Source organism: Saccostrea cucullata, unplaced genomic scaffold (assembly GCF_032062105.1).
Source record: "Saccostrea cucullata isolate Sc308-1 unplaced genomic scaffold, CSIRO_AGI_Scuc_v1 ctg1883, whole genome shotgun sequence".
Classification (NCBI taxonomy): Eukaryota; Metazoa; Mollusca; class Bivalvia; order Ostreida; family Ostreidae; genus Saccostrea; species Saccostrea cuccullata.
Genome location: NW_026920232.1, coordinates 70,982 through 96,407, shown reverse-complemented (window position 1 = coordinate 96,407; position 25,426 = coordinate 70,982). Strand labels below are relative to the sequence as shown.

Sequence of the window (25,426 nt, the reverse complement as noted above, 5' to 3'; positions counted from 1 at the left end):
ATATTGTTTTGATATATACCTCATATTTATAATTTTAATGTGAGATAAAAATTATATAATATTGACCATATCAAATTTTCTTCTCATCATATTTAGACTTAATATTCATTTCTAAAAAGGTAAGCAATGATTCATTCTGCAAACTATTTCCCATTTGAATTTAATCTTATTGATGTTGATGAAAATAAATGTTTGGAATAAAATAAATTAATGAAATGTGAAGCAGAGGGATATTTCCTCTTAAATTGCAGAAGTCAGTCGTTCATTGTAAAAGTAAGTTTCTTCATAAAACTCCAATTTTCTGACTATAGTTATAAATCCTGGCTGAACCAACTCTCCCCTTAAATGCAATTTGTAACAGTAAATCTCCTTCCGTTCCTATCAAAAGAGTCGATGACATACAAAATGTTATTGTATATGCATTTTCTTCTTTTATGAAACTGTACATTGACAAATCATTATATAATATAATTATTAATAAACAATATTTTTGTTATCTTATTCGTTTGTAGAGGGCGTAAATTTTCAAAAAAGTAATACATGATATACACATGTAAAAATGACACTATTTCTTGTCATTTAATTATTTTTTGATAACTATCTTTGTCTTCTAGTCATCATTTGTGAAGAGCCAAAGCTTGTTCCAGATTTAATTGTTCCGTCCCAAGGATTGACCCATTTTCCAGACCCATAAACTCCATTTAAATAGGCCCAATGACAGTCATCGAACCACCATCCACCGTCTGTATAGGAACGGAAACATCGTATTGGGGGAGAGTGATCCGGGGTCTTGAATGTTTGGTCATTGTTATAGCTTAACTGCTCTCCTTTTAACAGATAAAATTATTTGTGATTGAAAAAACAAAGGCAACGATAATTGCACAATTTATTTTTAGAAGAAAACTTTCGAGAGAAATAAGGTGTAGATTTGTTTGTTATGTATTGCAAAGATTCATAATCATAACTTTTAAGTACAATATGATTAATTCATAAAATTGCATGAGATATATTTATATGATAATAGTTTCTTATAGCCAAAAATAAATATGCCAAGAAAAGGTGAATACAGTTAAATAAGGTATTGAATTTGTAATATTTCATTCATATTTTTTTTATATAGTGTCTTAAGAAAAAGAGTTTATTTATGATGCATTAGTCTAAAATGCTGGATAAATATACCATATGAAACATAAAAACATAACGAACAGTGTTCAAGATCAAAAGTCCAAAAACACTACAAAATAGGAGCAGAGCAAACATGGACCTCCAAAACATCGGTGAGAGGTGGGATCAGGTGGCATGAAGGATTAAGCATCCCCTGTCTATCGATCACATTCGCCGTGTGCTCCTTCCATGATCAGGAAATGAAGGAAAAATCCGTCGTCCATTCATTTTATAAATAATAGACTAACAATTGGTATGAAAAACGTCAGTCAGCATTTCATTCAATGATATATTGTATTTGCTGACAAGATTAAAGTATAATTTTCTGTTTCCTTTAAAGACAATATCCCAGATACTTTCTAATGAAAAAAAGTTTTCATGGATATCCTCCGGAAACTAACTATGATCAGGTGAGCGATGTGGCCCTTGGGCCTCTTGTTAAAAAATACCACCGATTCGTAATTTTTAAAAAGAGTAAAATTTAAATAAAACGTTTCATAAAACAAGAAACTTCAATTCTGTATTATTATATACGTTTTTGAATATCAAATGTTGTCATGGTTACTCTATCAATTTTTTGGGGAAATTCCTTCAAAATGTTCTTAAAACAATTGTAAAGTAAGATACTTAATTTTTATTTTAATTTTTATTTATATTCTAAGCTTTAAAAAGTAGTTGTTATTTTGAGTTGCAGTGGTTTATCAAAGTTTTGTTAAAATAGTGAAATCAATCAATGATGAATAAGGGTTTGGAAATCATTGATGATATTAATATTTTCGGTCTCATTTTGCCGTCGCGCAGCTTCCTCCATGGTCAAATTTTTCAAATCTGGAGAACCCTGCTCCCATTATGATTATTCTGTATACTTCTTGTTGTCTGCTGACTGCCCTCTAAAGAATTAAATCTACTTTAATTTTCTTAAATATTGCGTGTTTCTCAAATTACATTGTATTTTGTAATACAAAATGTAAGAAGAAGAGGGTTTCAATGGAAAAAAGAGAGTATAGCAGGTGGTCAGGCTAATTTTAATCTTATTTCTAAACACAGAATTTCAATTTTTACCTATTACAAAAAATCTACAGACTATCACCACTCAGAAAGGTTGTTGTTTCTAACTATTTTATAAGTCTGGTTTTATTACTGCTGAATTAAGTGAAGCGGCAGGTCATTTGCACCTGTTTCGCTACCAATGCATGGAATACTCTTTCGGCACTCCACTAGATTTTACACTTCGGTGTATCAAAAGATCATTTGTTACTAGTTATACACAACAAATTGCAAGACAGCTGTACAGCTATCGATGTCGTGCCAAAGATGTAGACCTTTTTACATGTATTGTCAAATAATTAATTCATGTTGTGATCAGACATATTTTAACTGTTAAATTTTGGAGTTATTAACCGTCTAAGAAATAACTCGTCTGATGAACATAAGAAGTTCTATCAGCATGCAGTTTTGCCTTTTTTTAGAGAAAGAATTTAATTTATTGAAAAAGAATTTAGAAGAGAAAACAACAAAATTATTAATAAGATCATGAGTAGCTGTTCAACTAAGCTTCGTTCGTTACTCCTCACTAAGATATTGACATTAGTGAAGGAAAAAATTCGAGAGAACTGTGCAACAATATGTTCAAGAAGTGCTGTGAATCAGATGTGGATACTCAAAAATTCCGAAGAACTTTTGGACAATTTGAAATCACTTTTTACCAAAACTAACAGCTGAAGAACTAACGCCTTTTCCACTTCATACACAACCATTCCCAACGATAAATTAGAGTCCATGCTTTTTGATATCATTGATAGCTGTTTTTTCAATAAAAATGAAACTAGTAAATTTACTTACCTGGTAATTTGTCATGTTTAAAATTATTTTGATAAAGTACATTCTGATTGCACACACAAGTACTCTGAAGCTGACATCAAAAAAGTGCTTGAGTTTCTGATTGACAATATCTATGTGGTTTTTGGAGACCAGGTTTTCCAACAATCCATTTGAATTCACATGCATATGGGTACCAATTGCGCTCTGTTATAAGAGGACCTATTTTTATATTCATAAAAAATTTTTGAAAAATCTTATGCGTGAAAAGAAGAAAACACTTGATGTGGCCTTCAACTCGACATTTAGATATAACGACACGTTGTCAATTAACAATGGTAATTTCAAGTCCTACGTTGATACGATATATCCTGGTGAGCTTGGGATAAAAGATACCATAGAGTCTTAAACATCTATTTCAAACTGGGACATTGGACTTAAAAAGGACGTCAATGGTAATCTAACAACCAAGCTATATGATAAACGTGATGAGTTTTACTCTTCTATCGCCAACTTTCCTTACTTATGCAGCAATTCACCTTTATCACATGCATACGGAGTTTATATATCTCAGTTGATTCGATACGCAAGATTATGCACTACGTATGAACAATTTCTAAAACGAGGTCAATTATTGATAAGTCATCATCATTTCTTAAGGTCTATGGTCGATACAATGACCTTGTCAGCAAATACAATTTAGCATTGAGTCAAATGCTGACTGACGTTTTTCTTACTAATTGTTAGCCCATTATTTATACATTGAATTGACGACGGATTTTATCGTTATTTCCCGATCATGACAAGGAGCACACGGCGGGAGTGATCAGTCAGCAAGGGATGCTCACTCATCCATCGCACCTGATCCCACCTCTGATGTTTCGGAGGTCCGTGTTTGCTCTGCTCCTGTTTTGTATTGTTTTAAGGACTTTGATATTGAATACTTTTCGTTATCTCCATATCCTTCTTAAAGGAGAAGAGAGAAAACGAATTGGAATTAAAAGTTGAAATGAAAAATTATTTTTACTAGGACGTTTAAATAATACATAAAAAATATTGAAATGTATTTATTTTTTTCATCTATCTAATTTTATGAAAACTATAGAATTTCTTGAACAAAAAAATTTAAATTTCAAATTATTCTTTATTACCCCATATCACATTGACCGATTATTATTTTAAATATATCTTGTCACCTGCTGTCCCGTTGGAGTAAGATCCCAGATGTAATCTATAGTCATCATCAGCGCCACTGATCCGGAAGTCAGAGTAATACTGGAAGTAATGGCTTCCATTTGTATGTCGTAATTTTACATAAAGGGAAGATAAGTTGACAGTTAATGCATGCATTGCATCATTGCCTAAAAGAAAAAAAGAAGAGTGCAAAACGCAAGTGATATCAACAATTATACGAGCCTTGTCTCGGATAAGTGAGTTTATTTCAGTAACCCTTCATTCCGGATATCTGAACGCAAGTAATATCAACAATTATACGAGCCTTGTCTCGGATAAGTGAGTTTATTTCAGTAACCCTCCATTCCGGATATCAGAAGTCCTTTCAGATATATAATTATATTCACCCGTAGTCACAACCTATCATTCTGGAATTTCACTGTATGATGCGTGGCATTTAACCCCCAGGAAAAATGTTCAAAGACAACACAGTATCAGTGAATTGAAATCACTGTTTATTACTTCAGCTGAAAAAATACATCTAAATAACACGTCCAATTAATTTGTCTTGGCCTTTTAAAATGTTAAGAATACTTTAATTGGTTACAAATTGAGCAATATATTGTAAAGTTCTTTGTATTTTTTATAATTAAGATCTAAGGGCCGATCACTCTAACTGCAGAAAAATACCTTAGAATCAGAACTCTTTAGCGTGCAGTGAAGAGAGGGTTCTTAATGTAAGTAATTATTCTTAGTAAAACGTAAACAGTCCCCGATTCGCTAAAGGGGGGGGGGGTCAAGAGCAGAAATAATAAGTCAGGCATACTATCCGTTTTCAGTTTTGTTTTCCAAAAATGTAAAGAAGCCTGAAGAAGGTACAAAAAATCATAATCTTTAAATATGTTAAATGGCATTGACTATTGAACATTCACGAGAACTGCGTCATTTTCCCTTCTGCAGTAATCAAAGCACTGAATGTACTGAATGGATGGTTAATTTCATCATTTTTATGAGTCATTTACAGTTCGGTATCGTTTCATTTGTTTGCTAGTCTATTGAAAATTTCTAATAAAATGCATAAAGGCATACACAGAGAGTATTTTACCAAAAAATAAAGGGTCTTAGGTTTATATGAACTGATTTTTCCTCTAATAAAAGGGGGATAGGGGACTCTAAATGATGATTCTCAACTGTGAAACCATGGGAACTGTTGTTGTCCACTTGGTCAATGACTTAAAAAACAACAATTTTAATGTCGGAAATTCCTGATTTGATTTTTAGAGTGAGCATTTTGTCTCAGGGCCATCAAATGCTCGAAGCACAACAAGCTGTAGAAATTTGGCTTCATTAACATTAGAGTAAAAGAGCAATAATCAATCACGCATATGTCTTGGAGTAGCTGGGTTCAGTCACAAGCAAGGAACAAATTATGTTAGTACAAGGTGTAAGAGTCGCATTGGGGTAAAAGTCGCACTAGGGTAAGAGTCACACTAGGGTAAGAAGGTTTAACTACCATTTCAGGATTGATGTCTGAATCTTCATATTGGTCCTTTTAAAAGGAAATTAAAATTCATAAATTGATAAGAAAACAAATCAACCTGCTCAGATTGAGTTTTTGATAACTTTTGATAGGAATGACTGGGATGCAAAATAAAGCATGTAAATAAGCATTTAAAAAGAAATATTATGATATCATTAAATACTGTGGTGGAAAGATGTATGAAAACTTTAGAAATAGAATGACAATTAAAAATACTACCAGATATTTTATTTTTAAAAATAATTTCAAATAAATGGAAATTACTCTTATGAAAATTTAAGGTAATAAATTAGGTAACATTCCTCTCTTACATGCTAATACTAATAAATGGGAATAATGTCGAAATAAATTGAGTATTCAACAGTGACACATCTTTAATGTATTCAATTTCACAAACCTACAACATACTCCAATCTCTATATTCTTAGATATTTAACAGCTTTTACTAATTTCATTATGTAAAGTTGATGTTCATTGACCAATCTATTGTCAGTTACACACAATGATGTCCATTGCCCACCAACTTATCTGAACTAGTATGCAGATGCGGCTGATCGTAGAAGAAGCATTGTTTAAGGTTGTTTTCAAGTAACTAATTAAACAACTAAAAAGCCCATAAAAGAAATGCCTTTGCTTGCTTATTGTCATACACTACAACCTATTTCAGAGTACATACCCCTCAGAATTCAACAGCCAAAATTTAACGTAGAGTATTTACACCAAAACACATAAATCAAAAGATCGATGATGATTCTGCATCACCTTAATTTTTCATAATCATAAAAACTATCAAATGTTTATATGATGCCTTTTTATTTGGATAGGATTTTATCTAAGGTTACATAATTGATACGGAACATGTTTTATCATGATTGATCAGATAAGTTAGTAGTATCAAGTTTAACGAAATTTTTTGGCATATTTTGAAAAATATAAAAAGAATGATACACTCTTAAAATGAATTATATATCTCAAGCTAAGTAAATTTGTATGAAAATAAATACAATTCCTTGTTAGCATGAAGGCAACTAAGAATTGTGTGTCTGTGTTGTAACATACAATGACCAAAATTGAGTTAATCAGAGCTGCAGATGGCAAAATATTAATTTCTGCATTAATATACACCAGTATATCAAATTCCATATGATCAACAATCTAAAGTAAATATAAAAAGAGGTATGTAGTAATTTAAACCAGATCCGTTTAAGTTGGGACCTTCCTTAGTTTCCAAATATAGGTTTAATGTTTAGGGTCTAAGCTTGATGAATTACTAATACCATTTTTCTGCATTTTTCTGAGATAAAACTAGTATCTTCGAGGCAATTTTTTATATCGAATACTCGTAATTCTCTTTTTTATTTTAACTGTGTTAAATTGCCCTTTTAACAAGATGCAATATAAATCTAAAGTATAACGTACCTCAAATCATAGATTTTTATGAGAGATTGAATGGACTGTTTAGTTCAACCCCTTTTTTAACGGAAATTGCGGACAGGTTGACAGTATTGGATGATTTATAATATATATTTGTCATTTTTGTAGGATAAAATATTTAATCATGCTCACTTTATTTTGGGAAGCAACTACATTTCCCATCAGAATGCAACAGGGGAGGATGAGGTAATTATATTTGAGAATTGCTTCCTTTTAAAAGCATATCGTTTATACATTAATAAAGTTATTTACATGTGTTTACATATCATTACATTCTTTACTAGTATTCTATTTTTTCTCTATTACTAACGGATAATTAGTTCATAATTTTGAAGTACTAAAGAAGGGTCTTAATTAACAGTATATAAAGGGATCGGTTTGGGGGGTTGGGGTGTATTGGGAAACTTATTGGTATTGTTTAAAGTAGCTTAGTACCTTAATCTAAGAGGTGACAGTATCGTTTCATTTTCTTAAGAGGTCTACCTACCATACAAGATCCTGTGTTATGCGACAACAACGGCAACGCTGCAGGTGATCATTTAGCCATCCAAGCTTATAAGCCTCCCAAAGAACGAAATTTAAGACAGTAATTTTTCGTAGGATGAAACAACTAGATATCGAAAAGTTCAGGACTGACCTAGACTCTTCGCCAGGTCTTAGGGATAAAATCGACTCATTGGAGAATCTCATCACTGGCTATGACCACGAACTAAGCGCCGTCCCAAACAAACATGTCCCAGAGGAGACAAGAACAATCACCCTTCGTCCTAATACACCATGGTACACGGAGGATCTAAGGACGGCAAAAAGAGAAAAACGTCGGGTTGAAAGACAGATGAGGAAAACAACCCTCACTGTTCATAGACAGATGTTCAGAGACACATCCATTCAAGCAACAAGGCTAATACTTGAAACAAAGAAAAAAATATACTTTTCAAATAAAATCGACGAGGTAGGAAACGACCAGAAAAAAAATTATATAAACTTACAAACTCACTTATAGGTATGCAAATAAAACCTATGTTTCCTTCTAATGGTTGTGAACAGGACCTTCCAAATGCTTTTGGCACTTTTTTTCTGGATAAAATCAACATTTTAAGAGATCATCTTTCAGACCTCAATGGATGTTCTACGAGCGGACAAACGATTTGAAGGCAATTAGCTTGATTGCTTCAAACAAGCATCAGAGGCAGAGGTTCGAAAGATCATTATGGCTTCTCCATCTAAATATGTGAGTGAGATCCAATACCAACTTCCATCTTGAAATCTTGTGTATACAGTCTTCTTCCAACAATCACAAACATTATAAATAAATCATTATCAGAATCAGCTGTTCCAACATCACTGAAAAATGCTGTTGTTCGACCTCTCTTGAAAAAACAGGGATTAGACAAAGAAGTGTTCAAGAACTATCGCCCTGTCTCGAACCTTCCATTTATTTCTAAAATCCTGGAAAAGGTTGTAAATTCTAGGCTTGAAGATCATTTACAGTCAAACCACCTGCATGATAGACAACAGTCAGCATACCGTGTTCATCACTCAACGGAGACCGCTCTCATGAGAGTCAACCATGACATAACATCAGCACTAGACATGTGTTGTTCTGTTATTGCTGGACTTATTTGCAGCCTTCGATGTGATTGATCAAAATATTCTTATCAATCGCCTAGAATTTTCGTTTGGCATAACCGGTGCGGCCTTGTCATGGATACGATCATACCTAAGCGATCGACACCAACGCATTGCTATAGGTTTATCTGAGTCTAGAGACTATCATCTACGATTTGGTGTTCCCCAGGAATCGGTTCTTGGACCAAAGCTTTACAGTTTCTTTGCTAAGCCAATTTGTGATATGTGCCGAAAACACAACATGAGTATCCAGTGTTATGCAGATGATACTCAGCTATATATGGTAAATAACACCTACTAGCAACTGGATAGACGTAGCATCTCGTTTGCAAGTTTGCCTTTCCGATATAAGTTCTTGGATGCGCTCTAACGTTCTTAAGATAAATCAAAAAACTGAGCTTATTATCTTGGCCCCAAAACACAGAATTCATAATTTTAATGAAGTTAGCTTCAATTTTGACGGAAATGAAATTAAAGTCTCATCAATTGTGAAACATTTAGGTGTTTTCTTTGACTCTGGGCTGAACATAGATCACCAAATTCGAAACATTACCAAGTCATTTTACCGTCAACTGCGAAATATTGGACGCATTCGACCTTTAATATCAGAGAGTGCTTGTAAAACCCTGGTATCCTCACTTGTAGCCTGTCGTCTAGATTATGGTAATGCCTTACTATACGATATATGCGCCAGTTCCTTAGCAAAACTTTAACGGATTCAAAATACGGCCGCTAGGATAATTACTCGTACAAAGAAAAATGACCATATAACACCTGTGTTAGTAAAACTACATTGGCTCCCTATAGATCATCGAATCCAGTACAAGCTGCTTCTACAGACTTTTCAAGCTTTAAACGGAACATCGCCACTTACAAGAACTGGTTCAGGTATACACGCCTCGTAGATCTCTACGCTCAAAGAACTCCATGTTCCTTGTTCAGTAGCGCGCACGGACTAAATCATTCGTCGACAGGCGATTCGACGTGGCTAGTGCAACATTATGGAACAGTTTTCCTCAAACTTTGAAACTGGAAAGAAATTTTATTCGTTTTAAAAAATATAAAAACTTATTTATTTACCACTGCATACCCAGATTATTCTTAAGAAGCTTCTTTATTTCTAATTTTTAAATTTAAATTATCTTATGATATGGGACATAACAGCAATTTACATGTATAAATATTTCTTGTCTTGTTAAAAGTTTATTTATGTATATTCTTATAGCTTTAATCTGTAGACTTTTTAAAAGTTTATTAATGAATATTCCTATGGCTTTGACATGTATTTTTAGTCATAGAGTTCTTGTAATTTTTATGTTTTTATGCTTATATATCTATGCTTATGTATTTTAATGTACAGCGCTTTAAAGTAGTTTTATATTATATTTAGCGCTTTATAAATTGTGTATAAATAATAATAATAATAATGATAATAATTTCGGAATGCCATTTGGGTTTGTTTCAGTACAAAGCCCTTTAAGACAAAAAGAAGCAACACTCGCAAAGATATTTATTTTTTTCTATGTGCTTAATTACTTTGTCATGCAATGGAACTAAGTAAGAGGTGTTATAATGATTTAATAGCCATAAAAGGAGTAACAGCCTTTTAGGTAATTTATACAAGTAATCAATGGTAAAAAAAATAGTGTCGGTAAGTATCAACAATGTTAGAGTAAATAGAAGTTGTTTTATACTTACAAGTCCTTGACTTCATTTGTAAAATGTCTGTAATCACTTATTCTGTAAATTTGTATTGGTGAATGAGCAGGCCCTGATCGACGGTGACCATTTGCGTTGAGGCACTGCTGCCGTCACCATGGTTCTTGGCATCCCATTGGTGGCGGTTGCAGTTCCATGATTACACGTAGTGGACATGAGTAGTCATGGCCCTTGCAAGTGGCATATTCCGTCGCACCTCAACGCTATTGGACGAGTGCAACACATATTCTTATGCTCATTCTAGTGTTTAGTGACTTGATTGATATTTTAATCTATTGATTGATTTATGATTGATTGATTGACAAGTACAGTGTAATTGACTTAATTGATATTTGATTTTATTGATTGACTGATTGATTAATAATTGATTGAATGAATTTGATCGATTATTGAATTGGTGAGGTTCATGCACTTGTGACCTACCCAGTGCATGATCCGCCCAATTTGGGACGTCACATTTGTTGTATTGATTTTTGATTGTGGGGCAGCCCTGTAGTAACCCCAGCAAATTGATCCCCGCGGCCAAAAGCGCCATATTAAACAGGCAAAATAACATCCATATTGTTTGTTTGATTTATAGGGAATCTGAAATAATATTACAAATATACTATGGGTCAATTTCCCAATAAATTATCAAATCATTATAACAGATTTAGAGGGTCAAGTTCAAGTTCAATTTATTCACTCAGACCATATCAATGGTACATGAGGTTCAACAATATGTACAATATATACAAAGAATAATATACAAGATACACGTGAAATGGCGGAAATATTCATATAAAGTAACAAAGATAACTATGGAGGACAGACTTTTTCATATACTCTATTTATGTAACAACATAGTTTAATCAATAGTTTGGAGTCAGCAGATGACAACAATTCTGATAATTTGAAAAAATTTGGTCTATTACAATATTTACTGGGAATATTTTTTTCTACATTCGGAAAAATATTTGCATTCTAAAATGTAGTGATACTCATCAGCTATTTGTCCATTATTACAAAGATTACATTGTCTATCATTTTTGGGAATCCCAAACCATCTCCCAGTCTCAACTGGAAGACGATGATTTGTTGTTCTTAGTTTAATTAATATTGTTCTAAATTTTTTTGGTAGTAAGGCTAAATATTTTTCAAATCCAAATTCTGTTTTGAAGATACTATAAAAGAGACCTTTAGATGAATCGCGCATATTACTTTGCCACTTCTGTATGTACTGATCTTTAAGACGTTGATCAACTATAGCCTTTAGCCATTTAATATTTATAAAGGTCTGTTCATTCCACACATTTGAGAAGCCACAACCATCAAGTATATTCTTAATACATAAAATCCAAGGGTTCTTATGACTTCCTGTACTGAACTGTTCAAATAAATGTCTATATGTGACATAAACAATCTTATTTTCAGGGCTTACCAATAATTTTGCCCAATAGGATATCATTCTCGAATACACTGTTATATACAAAGGAAAGCGGCCTGTTTCGCCATAAACCATATAACTAGGAGTACTACTTTTTAGATTAAAAATATGTTTCAAAAATTTAAGATGAACACGTTCAATTGTATCAATGTTCTCAAAACCCCATATCTCACATCCATACAAAAGTACTGGAGTGACAACTTTATCGAACAAATCAAGCTGGCAATCTACTGGTAAAATAAATTGTCGAATTTTTCGTATAATTCCATACATGGCTTTTTGAGCTTGCTCACATAAATGTTTTTTAGTTTTACAGAATGAACCTGATCGAGAAAACAGTATACCTAGGTATTTAAATTCGTTCACAATTTCAATAACAGAATTATTGTAGTAAAATACATTTTTAACAGATGGACCTTTCGAAAAAATCATAATTTTTGTTTTGTCTACATTGACAGTCAGTTTCCATTGTACACAATATGAATGAAACTCATTTAGAGCATGTTGTAAACCCTCTGCAGACTCAGACATTATAACTGTATCGTCAGCATAGAACAAAATAAATAATTTAAAATACATCAAAATTTCATTTTCTACAGAGTTTGAACTGCTTACATTATTAAAAGATAACCCATGTACATTTTTGCTGGCCAGAAACTCTTCTAGATCATTAATATACATAGAAAACAGGAGAGGTGATAAATTTTCTCCTTGGCGGACACCAATGTTACAATTGTAAAATTCAGATGAAAGACCATTCATAGTCACAAGAGACTTGACTCCATTATACATATTTTTTATAAAAGTAAAACATTTTCCGGTAATGCCATTATTCAACAGTTTGTACCAAAGCCCATTTCTCCACACTGTGTCGAATGCCTGTTTGAAGTCAATAAAAGCACAAAAAAGTTTCTTTTTGAGAGACATCACCATGTTTGTAAGAAAATTTAAACTAAGTATATTATCCAAGGTAGAATAACCTTTCCGAAAGCCAGTTTGGCTTTCGCTTATAAGATTTAAGCTCTCTACATAACATTCCAAGCGTTTACATAAAATGGAGGTAAAAAGCTTACCAAGGCAACTTAAAAGTGTTATTGGACGATAATTTTCTGGATTTGTTGGGTCACCTTTATTTTTAAAAATCGGTTTGACAATACCCGTGAGCCATTCGTCTGGAATTATTCCACTATCAAAAATCAAGTTAAACATTTTTTTATATACAGGCAAAAAAGTAGCTATTGTTAATGAAATATGTTCGTTTAACAACTGGTCATAGCCTGCGGCCTTATTATTTTTCAATTTTTTAACTGCACATAAAATTTCTTCCTCACTAATCTCAAAATTCAAAAAATCATCACATACACGGCTATCTGTTGGAAAACTTAGAGTATCAACATCTTCTATGTCATTGTCATGACCTTCATTGATGCCCTTCAGAAAATCAAACATAGCATTAATATCTACAGCACATTTATTTAACGCATTAGGACCATTTAAAATTTTCCAGTATTCTCTAGTATTTGTTGATCGTAATGATTTCAAGTTTTTTGTTATGCCTTTCCTATAATCTTTTATACATGAATCCATAATCTTTTTATAGTTTTTGCTTTCTAATTGAAGATTAGCTTTATTTTCTAAACAAGGATTTTTACTATTTAATCGCTTTGCCAAATGATATTTCTTTCTCGCCGTTTTACACTCTTTATTGAACCAGGGTTTATTGCGTTTGTTTTCACAATTATCTTTCTTAAAATTACGACTAACCCCAAATGTTGATTTAGCTGTGTTTAAAAATATACCACATAACTTATTAGTAACATCGTTTAAAGTGTCTTTACTAATGTTACTTGTTTCTGTACTACTAGTCAAAATATCTAACTCATTCTCTATGTCCTTGACCTTAGATATATCCACATTCTCTGGGAAATGTTTTGCTTGGTCTTGTGACCATAGTTTTACACGTGACTGGTTTTCAACAATATCTTCACACCTGTGTTCTGTGGAAAGCGCTGGTAAAATAGAAAATGAAACTGGATTGTGCACGTCCGAATACAAGTTACAGAAGTCAGAGATATCAAAATCTTTAATAAATTTAAACATAGGTGCTGTGGCAACCACATAATCCACTGTGCTACTACCCTTACAAGTTAAACCTCCCACGTATTTATCACTGCCAGCACGGCCATTTACAATATAAATGTCATTGTTTTTACAAAAATCAATCATTTTGTATCCAAAGTTATTAACATGGACATCTTGTACTACCCTACGGAGAGGAATCTTAAAGTTATCAAAAATAATGGTTCTAGTCTCTATGGCTGTCTTAAAAAATTCCTCACATTTTTGTAATTGTAACTGAAAATCATCAGCTTCAAACCAGTCATTCAAATTGCCAACTCTTGAGTTAAAATCACCCATTAAACACGTATATTTGCTATCTTTAGATATAGAAATAAGTTCACTCTCAATGTCTAAAAAACAATCTGTAGAAGCATATTTACTGCCTTCCGGGGGCAGGTACACGACACCAAATATTACATCTTCATCAGTATTAAAAATACATTTGCTTATCTTAAATCAAAGAACATATTTACAAGTAGTGTTCAATATTTTCACATATTTAACCAAACTATCTCTTACAGCTAAAATAATTCCTCCTGACCGAGTTTTTGACAATTTTTGTCTATTTTTCATAAATAATGTAAAACCTGGAATCTGAATTAAATCAGCGTCATCAGTTTTTGTTTCAGTAAAGCCGATAATATCAAAATTGGAGATGTGATCTAAAAATTCACTGTAATTGAGTTTATTTTTGATTCCACAAACATTTAAACTTAGAAGTTTGATAGAGTTGTTTGCTGACTTCTGACCCTCCGCGCTCGCCTATTTCGTCGGTGTCGAAGATTTCCTAAAGCGTTTGTTTCCTCGTGGGGGTGGTGTAGGATTGTCATTATTGGCAGGCTCGCGGCGCGCTCCGGACGTCCACGGTGTGTTCCTGGAACTCTGGGACATCCTTTGAGTGGGGTAGTTCAGGGAGTTGACGTGTTCCTCTGTATCACTTGGTTCATACATCTCACCATCAATGTACAATTTGTCCACAACAAGTTTCACACGTTTATTGTTTTTCATCGCCTTGCGCATAACTGGATACAACTTGCGCCGTTTCTCCTCTACCTCCGGTGGAAATTGTTCATTCACCCAAATGTTAGATCCCTTAAGTTTGAGAGGGGCACGTTTGCGAACAAATTCACGATCTTTATAAAAGCTAAACTTTGCCACAATGTTCCTTGGCTTGGTTCTGTACTCATCGGGTTTTCCTAAACGATGCACTCTCTCTAAGGGAATTTCATCATGGATTTTTAGCTTGGTTTTCAGGAAATCTCGCAGAACTTCTTCACAGTTTTCATCTCTGTTTTCAGGTATGCCGGTGAATACTAAATTATCCCTCATTGACCTGCTTTTTAGATCGATCACTGATTTATGTAATTCACGCTGACCGTTGGTTAAGTCTGTAATATCATCAGATAATTTCTTGTCTAAATTGGCTGTATCAATTCGAATAGCTTTCAGGTCTTGATCTGCATGTGATTTAACATTCTCAAACATATCACTCATAGACTGAGCACTTGCTTCAATGGACGACACGGTCTGTTTCACATTCTTGACCTCACTCTCAAATCTGTTTACCCTATCATTTAGTGTAGATATGGAGTCGGTTATTGACTGGAAATGTGTCATTTTATTTTCAATCTCACACAGCCTTTTGTCAAGTGTTGTGTTATTGCTCTCAATGACTGCAAGTCTTGAATTTATTTGCAAAAGAAGTTCATGTAGTGTCCCAAGGGAAATTTCTTTTTGTACCTTTTGAGATTCGTCATTACTATAAGCTGGGTACATAACAGAATGACTTTGAGATAGAATATTTGCCGTATCTGCCATCGATGTTTCAGACATGATTTCATATGCAAAGTTTTTCTATCTGATCAGTTACTTTATAGACCCTGTACACTCTGTAGTTCCTTGTGGACATGCACATTCAAGAATGATCACTGAACACTATTCAGTGATTCTAGTGTTTATGAAACACACAGCCCATATCAAAACTCACCTAGCGAATCCAAATATTCCAGTTAATCTCTTTTTATATTTCTAAAGAACTCGTACCCGTAGATTTTCAGCCTCAAGGACCACTAAAGACACATTTACACACAGAATTCACAGATTTTTCGAGAGCAGATTTAAAACACCGCCATACTGGTCGAGTCACGTGATCTCCATCCCATTAACAAATTCATCAATTTTAATTGCTCAATACTCCTTCCAAACTGTTTCAGTGTTATATAAATACAGTATTGTTCACGGGCTAATATCGCATTTAAATATATTCAGTGAATGTCAAGGTAAAGTCAATGTAGAAGTGTTAACATAGAAGGACCAGCTATAATTGCACCATCAGAGTTTTTCAATTCTTTAATTATTTCCCCGCTGCAGACAAGATTTACGAGTGAATTTACTGCCCTATCCATCTAAATAAGCTCTTCGAATGAAAGCTTTTGTTCAATGCGATTATCTTATCCAAAACATCAAATTAATGTATTTAAAGAAAGTGGGCGCATTAGATGGGCAGTCGGCAGGAATTATTGACACGTTTAAATGTCCAAGAACCAAGTAGTTTTAATACATATCTTATACAATGAACCTAGAAACTTCATGGGAATGGATTTCTGTCTTATGTTTGTTTATTTGTAAATATTTTTTTTTCAATTAAAAGGTGTCATGAAAGATAAATTATCTATGCTGGATACATTTAATAGAATACATGTATAATAGAAGTCTACCACTAAATAATTTTTGTGCTCATTTTTCAAATGCACTGAAAATAATGAATGTAATAGAACGATCGAAGTTGCTAGTTTTTTTAAATATATTCAATATTTTTTCATCAGGTGTAACTTTGTAGTTACAAGTTCTCAGTGTTTATTTCTGTCTGGGAACGTTAGCACTATGACAAACTGTGAACGCATTGAAATAAAAAACAATTAATGTAAAATAATTTATAAAACATAATTTTGAAACTTTTTTCAAGGAGTACTTTTTTACTACCAATTAAAGAATTTTAAGCAAAAAAAAAAAAAAAAAAAAAAATAAAATAAAATAAAAAACACTGTATTCGAACCCAAAATGCTGCGTCTATCTTGCTGGAATCCAGCGACAAACCAATGTAGCTACCGCGGGACACTATCAATACATCGTATTTAAATCATTATTTAAAGCCAAAGCCCTATATAATTGAACTTAGTCAATTTTCTGCCAGAAAATGAATAGAAAAACTTTAGATTTTGGTATTTCTGGGTCATCTCTCCATTTTTTAAACAACTGGAATAAATTTTACGGTTAAAAAATACACTGATAACGCATTTAAAATTCATGGAGAGAAGACCCAGAAACAACAAAATAAATGAAAAACGGTTATAAAAGAGTCAAGTTGTGCATCATTTGACTCGTATGGTTATATTCAGGGGCATATTCAAAAAGAACCAAACATATTTAACTGAAAATTTGCCCATTTTACATTCACCTACGACACAGTCATTGGCTAGGTTTTGAAAAAAATGTATAAATCAATGATAATTTTTTATTCTTTTTATGAGCCACTATTCCTGCCGAATCCTCATTTAAAGCGCCCACTTTCTTAGGGAAATTTATACCTAACCAATATTCAGTAGACACGTTCCCAAAACCACGTTGATATTCCGTCCAATCCCTGGAGAAAGACACAGATCCATCAAGCCGCTTTTGAAAAACCTGCAAAGAACAGAAACATTGATACATAAACATTGTGAATACTTATGTGAAATTATAAAAATTCGTTCTTTTGAAAAATATTAATTTGTTTGTTGTTAAATTCTTAATACTGTTATGCATGTCAGTAATCAAAGAGCACAATTATCTGAGGGACAATCAAACTACCAAAGATGACATATCAAAGTTTAAATACCATTTATAATATTTGTTGCATCAAAATTGTTTTGAAATCTACGAATTACCAAAATTTCTTGAAGGCTTAAGGCTGATATTTCAATTGATGTTGCATATTCGCATATTTCTTAGTACCAAAATAATAGTTAATCTCTTCATGAAATCCATAAATATATATATAAATATATTCGTAATTTCGAGGTTTTGTTTTTTTTTTATTGAAATGCAATTATACTGGTAAAACAATTACTGCAGAGACAAAATAATAATCCTGGAAAATGGAAACAGCAACAAACCGTCCATCCGCCTCCCATGGTATGCATATCACAGAGAACTTCTTTATATATGGAGTTGTTCAACGGATGGATCCTATAGATACCAGATAGTCTTTGTCCTTTGTCCATAATATCAAGGCAGTCCGTAGGATATGCTTTAACAATGATCAGATGTCAAATAATTACTAATGAATATATGGAGATAAAAACAGCATTCCGTGACAATGATCTTGTCAGCAAATACAATATAACATTGAGTCAAATGCTGAATGACGTTTTTTTTCATACGTATTGTTAGTCCAGTATTAATACATTGAACTGAAGACGGATTTTCCGTTTCTGCTCATCATGTTAAGGAGTACTTGGAAGGTGTGACCGGTCGGTAGGGGATGTTCACTCTTCTATGGCACCTGATCCCACCTCTTGTTTTTGTGGACCGCGTTCTCTCTGCTCCTGTTGTATATTGTTTTATGGACTTTTGATCTTGAATACTGTTCATTATCTCCTTATGTTTCAATAGCAAGGTGAAAAACAATTACAAAAGTGCACGAGAAGTATGATTAATAATTGACAAATGAATGAGTATTTTTCTTTATCGTTATCCGTGCACTCTTTTAATATTCTAATCTAAGAGGACATTCTCACAACGTTAACACTGAAAATAAGTATGGGGGTTATGCTACCCTTCATTTGGCAAATATAATTGACATTTTTTGGTAAGAAAAAAATATCATTAAACAAATTTGGAATAGTTGAACATCTACATTAGCTGTTTTTAATTACGTTTGATTCTATTTTGTGTGTTAATCGGCTAGGAATAGACGCTGTTTAATATAGAATTGTTGTTTTAGATTTATCTAGTTTTAAAATAGACAAAAAATCAAAAGCATATTAGGTAATCAGAGATTACAGAGCTCATCTCAACGAATGTTGTTTAATTAAGTCAAAGTCACACAATTATCCAACAAAAAGTGTGCATCCAAAAATACAAAATTTATACAATTTTGTTCTGATACTTTGGAATAGACCTATATAAAAACTTCATACTAGTTTTTCGTCACAAAAATGTGATTAAAATCCAGCATCTGGAGCAAGTTTGAGATTTTTCATCCCTTGATGCATCATTTTGGCAAGTTTGGTTTATATAAACCTAATAGTTTCTTGGAAATAGATCTGCATCCATAACCTTTACCTGGTCCATTATCTGGAAAATGTATTTCGAATTCAGCATCCGGAGCAAGTCCATTAGTGTGCATCCTAAGATGCATCATCCGTGTGAGTTTGCACAACATAGGGCCAATAGTTACTTAGAAATGAAACCTTTATAAAAATTTTACCTCTTCACTCATCCAGAAAAAAATTGATGTCAGATTCAGCATCAGAAGCAAGTCTGGTAGTAAGCATCCTTAGATGTATCATCCATGCAAGTTTGGTCATCAAAGAGCTCATAGTTACTTGGAAATGAAACCTGCACCAAAAACTGCAACCTGTTCACTCATCAGGAAAATGAAGGTCAGATTCAGCATCCGAAGCAAGTCTGAAAGTATGCATTTTAAGATTATCATCCATGCAAGTTTGGTCATTATAGGGCTCATAGTTACTTGGAAATGAAACCTGCACCGAAAACTTTAACCTGTTCACTCAACCGGAAAATGTAGGTAAGATTCAGATTCTGTCAACATAAGGCTTATGATCACTTGGAAATGAAACTTGCACCAAAAACATTAACCTGTTCACTCATGCGGAAAATATAGGTCAGATTCGGCATCCGAAGCAAGCCTGGTAGTGTGCATTCTTAGATTGATTGATTTTATGTTATTTTACGTCCCTCTCAAAAATTTTTCACTCAAATGGAGACGTTGCATCCTTATATGTTTCATCCATGCAAATTTGGTCGACATAGGGCTTATAGTTCCTTGGAAATAAGACCCACACCAAAAACTGCATCAAAAATGTTAACCTGCTCCAAAACATTAACCTGGTCATTCCTTTACTGAAATTGCAGCATCTGAAACTTTGACTGATACAATGAAACGCATTAGAAGCATTTTCCATGCATGTCTAATCAATATAGGACATAGAAGTACTTAAAAAGAAAACTGCTCCAAAAAAAAAATACCTTAACCTGGGACGCCGATGCCGACACCGACGCCTAAGGTATTACATAAGCCCCCCCCAACTTCGTTGAGGTGAGCTAACAAAAAAGTACTGAAACATTTATTTAAGTCTACAGGAAACGCATTTTGATTGATTAATTGATTGATTGTATATTGTTTAACGTCTCTCTCGAGAATTTTTCACTCATATGGAGACGCCACCATTTGCCGGTGGAGAGCTGCAAATTTTGTCCTATACTCCACGGTGTAGTACCTAAACGGTTGCTATCAGAAAAAATTGCGCGTTCATCACTGCTATCTGAAAATTGAGCGGTTGCTAGTGGAAAAAAATGGAAATTGTAAGTATTTTTCTTCGTTGGCTCAACAAAATGGTCAATAATTCAATTATTAAAGTTTAGATGCTTGGTATTCCACCCTTACGGAACGTTAATTATATTTTGAAACTAACATGTATATTTAGAATTTTAATGAATTAAAGAATTGCTGATATATGAGACGAAAACTGTCGAAAGCGTTGGACACATTTACATGCACGTAAGAAATATTTTAAAATTGCGTCAGATGTTTTAGATATTTGATAAAAATGAATCGACAGTTCGTTGTGTATTAGTAAATAGTATTGGTTATTTTATATCATTGTCCACTTTGATGGGTTTCTTAAAAGCGTTTTTATAAGGAGGATCTTGTGTTACGGCTACTATTAGACAACAGCACCGGTTACTATTGGAAAAGGTTTAAGTTTTTAAATTTCATGAAATCACATCCTTAATTTACATATGTTATGCAATTATAGTTAAGAAAACTATATACTTTCTTAATGATTAAACTTTGGCAAATCTTTTTTTTATTGGTGTACCCCCCTCCCCCACTTTCAATTTGCTTCCGACGCCTATGGCACATGTGCGCACACACACACAACTGTTAAAGTTTTGTGTTGGTCATTTAATCATGTGACCATTCAATTTATTATATTTCAGGTATGTCATTATGCCTGATTGATTAAATTTACGATTTGGAATTTAAAAAATCATATATAATTATCGATTCACAAACGACGAGATCTTATTTGTCTCAAACATTCACGCAACCCACCTCTATGAATCCAAGCATAAACCTACAAATTAACAACCTCTATATCTGATTTAAAAAAAAATATGAATTGAAAAATGAATAAAGCTCATATAAAGTTATAAAGTTTTGCTGTCCAACGTTGATAATTTCTCAAGTACATGTAAAGTACACAATGTACATAAGAGTAAAACGTGGACAATAACGTATGTACATAGGAGCTTACATTTATTACGATTTGTATACGTATACATGTATATAGGACGTTCAAATACTGTACATGTGCATCGGGTAAAGCACGTTGAAGGTAAAAAGGGGGGTGTCTGCTCCTCTTCCTCCCTTTTTGTTAAGAGAATTTTTTGATATTTTTTAAAAGAATCTTTGCTGTAGTAGTGTCAAAGACTCCTAGAGTCCAACAATTATTTTAATGAAATATATTAAGTCAATTTACAAGAAAAATGACAGTAAAAAGAAGTGGAAAACATCAATATAAAAACCACGCTTTCTTTCGTGGAGGGGGGGGGGGGGGCTTGTCTTTTCTTGCCTATATAATTTAAAGAACTCTTAAAAGCCTAATGGGGGAAGGGGGTCGATGTTTTGAATATTGCATGTTAGTCATACAACGAACAAATGCATCACCGTACTTCGAAAAAGAAATATGGAATTAGAAATATTTGACAAAGCTTACACTTAAACTTTTCTAGATATTATACATGTTTAAGTGTACATGTAGCCTACAAAAATCCCCAAAGACTCTAACTTAAGAAAGGTTTTAAAGAAAATTAATGATTGTAAATGATTGTAAAAATATATTATATGCTATTTCAAATTGATTTACGGGTCCTTTCGTAAAGCTTTCTTTTTGATTTGTGTAGCAATGCTTTTCGAATATTAGCTCTACTTTTAAAAATACGATACATTCGAGTTACAGACCCCCCCCCCCTCCACAATTTGTTTCAAGCATAACCTTTACTTTCTAAAATGTTTATTGAAAGGTCTGCTGGCTTTCTTCCAAGCATAACATTTAATATATTGAAAATTTTCATTGAAGGCCCCCTTTTTTATTGCAGTATAGTCAAAGAAGGGTAGGCAGTAGCGCGTGAGCATGTCTGCTTTTTAAAAAATAGATTTGAATTTTTCTGCCCCCCCCCCCCCCCTTTTCAAAATCGAAGTTACACCCCTGAGTTAAGTTTGTAAAAGTCAACAGCATATATAGACATCTTATTTCACATGCAATTTTAGATATTTTAAAATGTATATTTTAGACATTTGCTGCCATAAGTTTGTTTCACATCTCTGTTAATAAGGAACATTTTCAAATAGCAGCCGCTGCGATGTTTTCAGTTATTAACCGGTGCAATATATGCTGAGACTCTGATGGCAACCGTAACTTTAAAAAATCGTGTTTTGTCCAAAAATCTCTTTTAAAATACACTTGTCAATTTTAAAGAATTATTTCTAACAATTATTATTGATTGACGCATCTTCAAATACCAAAATACCCACAATCTGAATAATAGATGATGTAAAAAAGCATGAAAACTGGGTATTTATAGACTGAAGATTTGGTACAGGCTTCGGAAATTTTACTAATTCTAAATTATTAGAGGGCTATTCTGCAAATTACACATGACAACATCTATAGAAATACCTTACTTGTTCCGTGCACCCGGACTTTTCAGAGACTATCTTGATTTGGGGTCATGATTTCACTGTTTTACAACTTGTTGTAAGAGTTTTCAACATATTCATTTCTGCTAGCAGCCGTAAAATTTTCGAATAGCAGCACTGAACGCGGTTTTGTTCCGATAGCAGCCGTTTAGGTACTACACCGTGTACTCGGCACTCAGGGCCATTGAGCAGGGAGGGATCTTTTTCGTGCCAGCACCTACTGCGACACGGGGCCTCGGTTTATACGGTCTCATCCGAAGGACCAGTCTCCACGTCCTGCAGTGGGATTCGAAACGCATTTTGAAAAAAAAATGTTTATAAATTAAAACCCTCAACAGATAACGTATGAAGGATTTACCTTATGTGATATTATATGTGATATTATACTAGATTTATTTTTTGTATGAATCATGTTTCAAATTGCTTGATAACTAAATTTGTTCCGAGTTATTCATTAGGGTTACATAACGTACAAACTATGATAGTAACTATAATTACAGAGACAGTGAAGCTTTTCGCATCTTGCCTTTGCAAAGGTATCCACCCCATCCCGGTAAGCATCCTTCTGGGCAGGTGCCATTAATAAAATCACATGCTACATCACCACTGCAATGTCCACAGGTCTCACTGCATCGGTCACCGTACTTCCCAGAAGGACATTCTTTTAAACATAACAAGATACTTAAAATAAGTATTTCAGGTTAACATGATGCTTCATGTAATGTATCATGAATATATCAATTATATATTTCATACATTAGTGAGCCCTGTTTTAAATAGATTGGTTGAAACTGGCAAAGTGGTTCTTGAGAAGACGTTAAAAATATGAAAACTTTACCGACAACTCACAACAGTTGACAAGCAGACAGATAAATAGACGGACGCTTGACACATTTTGATCAGAAAAGGTCATTTGAGTTCAGCTTTTAGTGAATTGAAAATAATCTTACGTTCAGTACATATAATGCCAGTCCAGCCTTTAGAACAGCCACGTGAACATGTACCGTAGACGAAATCACATGGAGCAGCATCGTTGCAGTGTCCACAGTCTCGGTTGCAGTTTGCTCCAAATTTTCCAGGTGTACACTCTACAAAATTAATTAAATACAGTAATACTTTATAATTATCAAGAACGAGGAATATTTACATTGTATACACGGCTAAATAATGGAGTTGCAGCTGATGGCCACTATACTGAAAGTTTATCTCCTTTTTTGCAATGTGGTATTGTGGCATTCAAATCATGTTTTTGATATGACCCATGACTAGATGGGATTGATTATTTCTCCGAGGGTATTCTTTAAGGGAACACTTCACGTTCAAAACATTTTTATAAACAGGTGATCTAATGACAAACAATTGATATAAAGCAGGAAATTGTATCGATACAAAGTATCATTGAATAACCTTTCAGAGGTGAAGTAAAGACCCATGCCACTTTTAAAAAATACGAGTGTCTTAAAACAAAGAAACTGACCCTATTTGTTGTAGGCACCGGTATGATATTTCATTACTGAATACTTTAAGTATTTGTGAGATTGCTGCAAATTGTCGAGAATTTATCAAATGTATACTTTAATTATCAAATTGAATATTTAAACGTAAATTAAAAGATTTGAAGATAGAGAACAAAATTAAAGAATTGTCTTATTAGTATTTTTTGTTTACTTTTTATTCATCGCACTCTAAGCATTTCACTTCATTGTTTGCCATCGTCATTGACCAAAGATCAACATGAAAGGTTAAGTCATATCAGACTATTATTGAGAGTTCGCTACATTCTAATTAAAAATAAGATTGGAAGTTACCTTTCGGGAGTTGTGAAAAGATTTTTAATAATTGCATGTTGTTAGTTTTCTGATTCCTACGCATATCCTCCAGTGTTTCATTGACTGAAACAAAAAAGCTCCCAGAATTGCTTTCCAGATTTTGTAAACGTTGATCAAAGTCATCCGTTTTGGACTTAAGTTCTGCAATAAGCTGAGTAATATTTTGTGTCTCTCCTATTGACATATTTTTGTTTATTGTCATAGCCTCATTTAAAGCAATTAACTTCTGACTAAAGTTGTAGTTTTCGATCTCCAAGCCCTGCTCTTTGCTTTCCAAACTCTGTAAATTCTTTATCACCTCTTGTAGTCTTTTCTTAACAATTTGAACATTGTCCGTGTTGTCTATGACATCCATTACAAGCTTTTGAATTTTTTGCACCATTGAAAACCGTACAAGACTTTCCTGATTTAATATTTCCCTTAAAACACTGGACGTTTTCCCAGAAGTCGTACTAGGCATCAGATCTTTTTTCTCCACGACACTTTTATCTAAATCATTTGGAATACCCAACGCTCCATAGGCAAACGATATTAAATATATTAATTTTCTGAGCTCCATGACTGTTGGAAGGCCTATCTTCAAG

General features: G+C 33.3%; 1 protein-coding gene across 1 annotated transcript; it reads right to left on the bottom strand.

Annotated features, from left to right (window-relative positions):
• Positions 1-597: 597 nt before the first annotated feature.
• Positions 598-25,426, bottom strand: LOC134245447 (uncharacterized). The gene is made up of 7 exons (XM_062727728.1): positions 24,822-25,426; positions 23,964-24,101; positions 23,540-23,674; positions 18,179-18,312; positions 17,612-17,708; positions 4,179-4,343; positions 598-827 (listed from the first exon to the last, which is right to left on the bottom strand). The coding sequence occupies exons 1-7, from the start codon at positions 25,399-25,401 to the stop codon at positions 598-600; spliced, it is 1,479 nt and encodes a 492-aa protein (XP_062583712.1). The 5' UTR covers positions 25,402-25,426.

Excerpts from the sequence above, each read along its gene's own strand:
- LOC134245447 (XM_062727728.1), bottom strand. The coding sequence starts at position 25,401 with ATGGAGCTCAGAAAATTAATATATTTAATATCGTTTGCCTATGGAGCG. Across the intron at positions 24,102-24,821 it reads CTTTTCACAACTCCCGAAAG|AGTGTACACCTGGAAAATTT; the intron begins GTAACTTCCAAT and ends TTAATTTTGTAG. Across the intron at positions 828-4,178 it reads TTACTCCAACGGGACAGCAG|GAGAGCAGTTAAGCTATAAC; the intron begins GTGACAAGATAT and ends ATCTGTTAAAAG.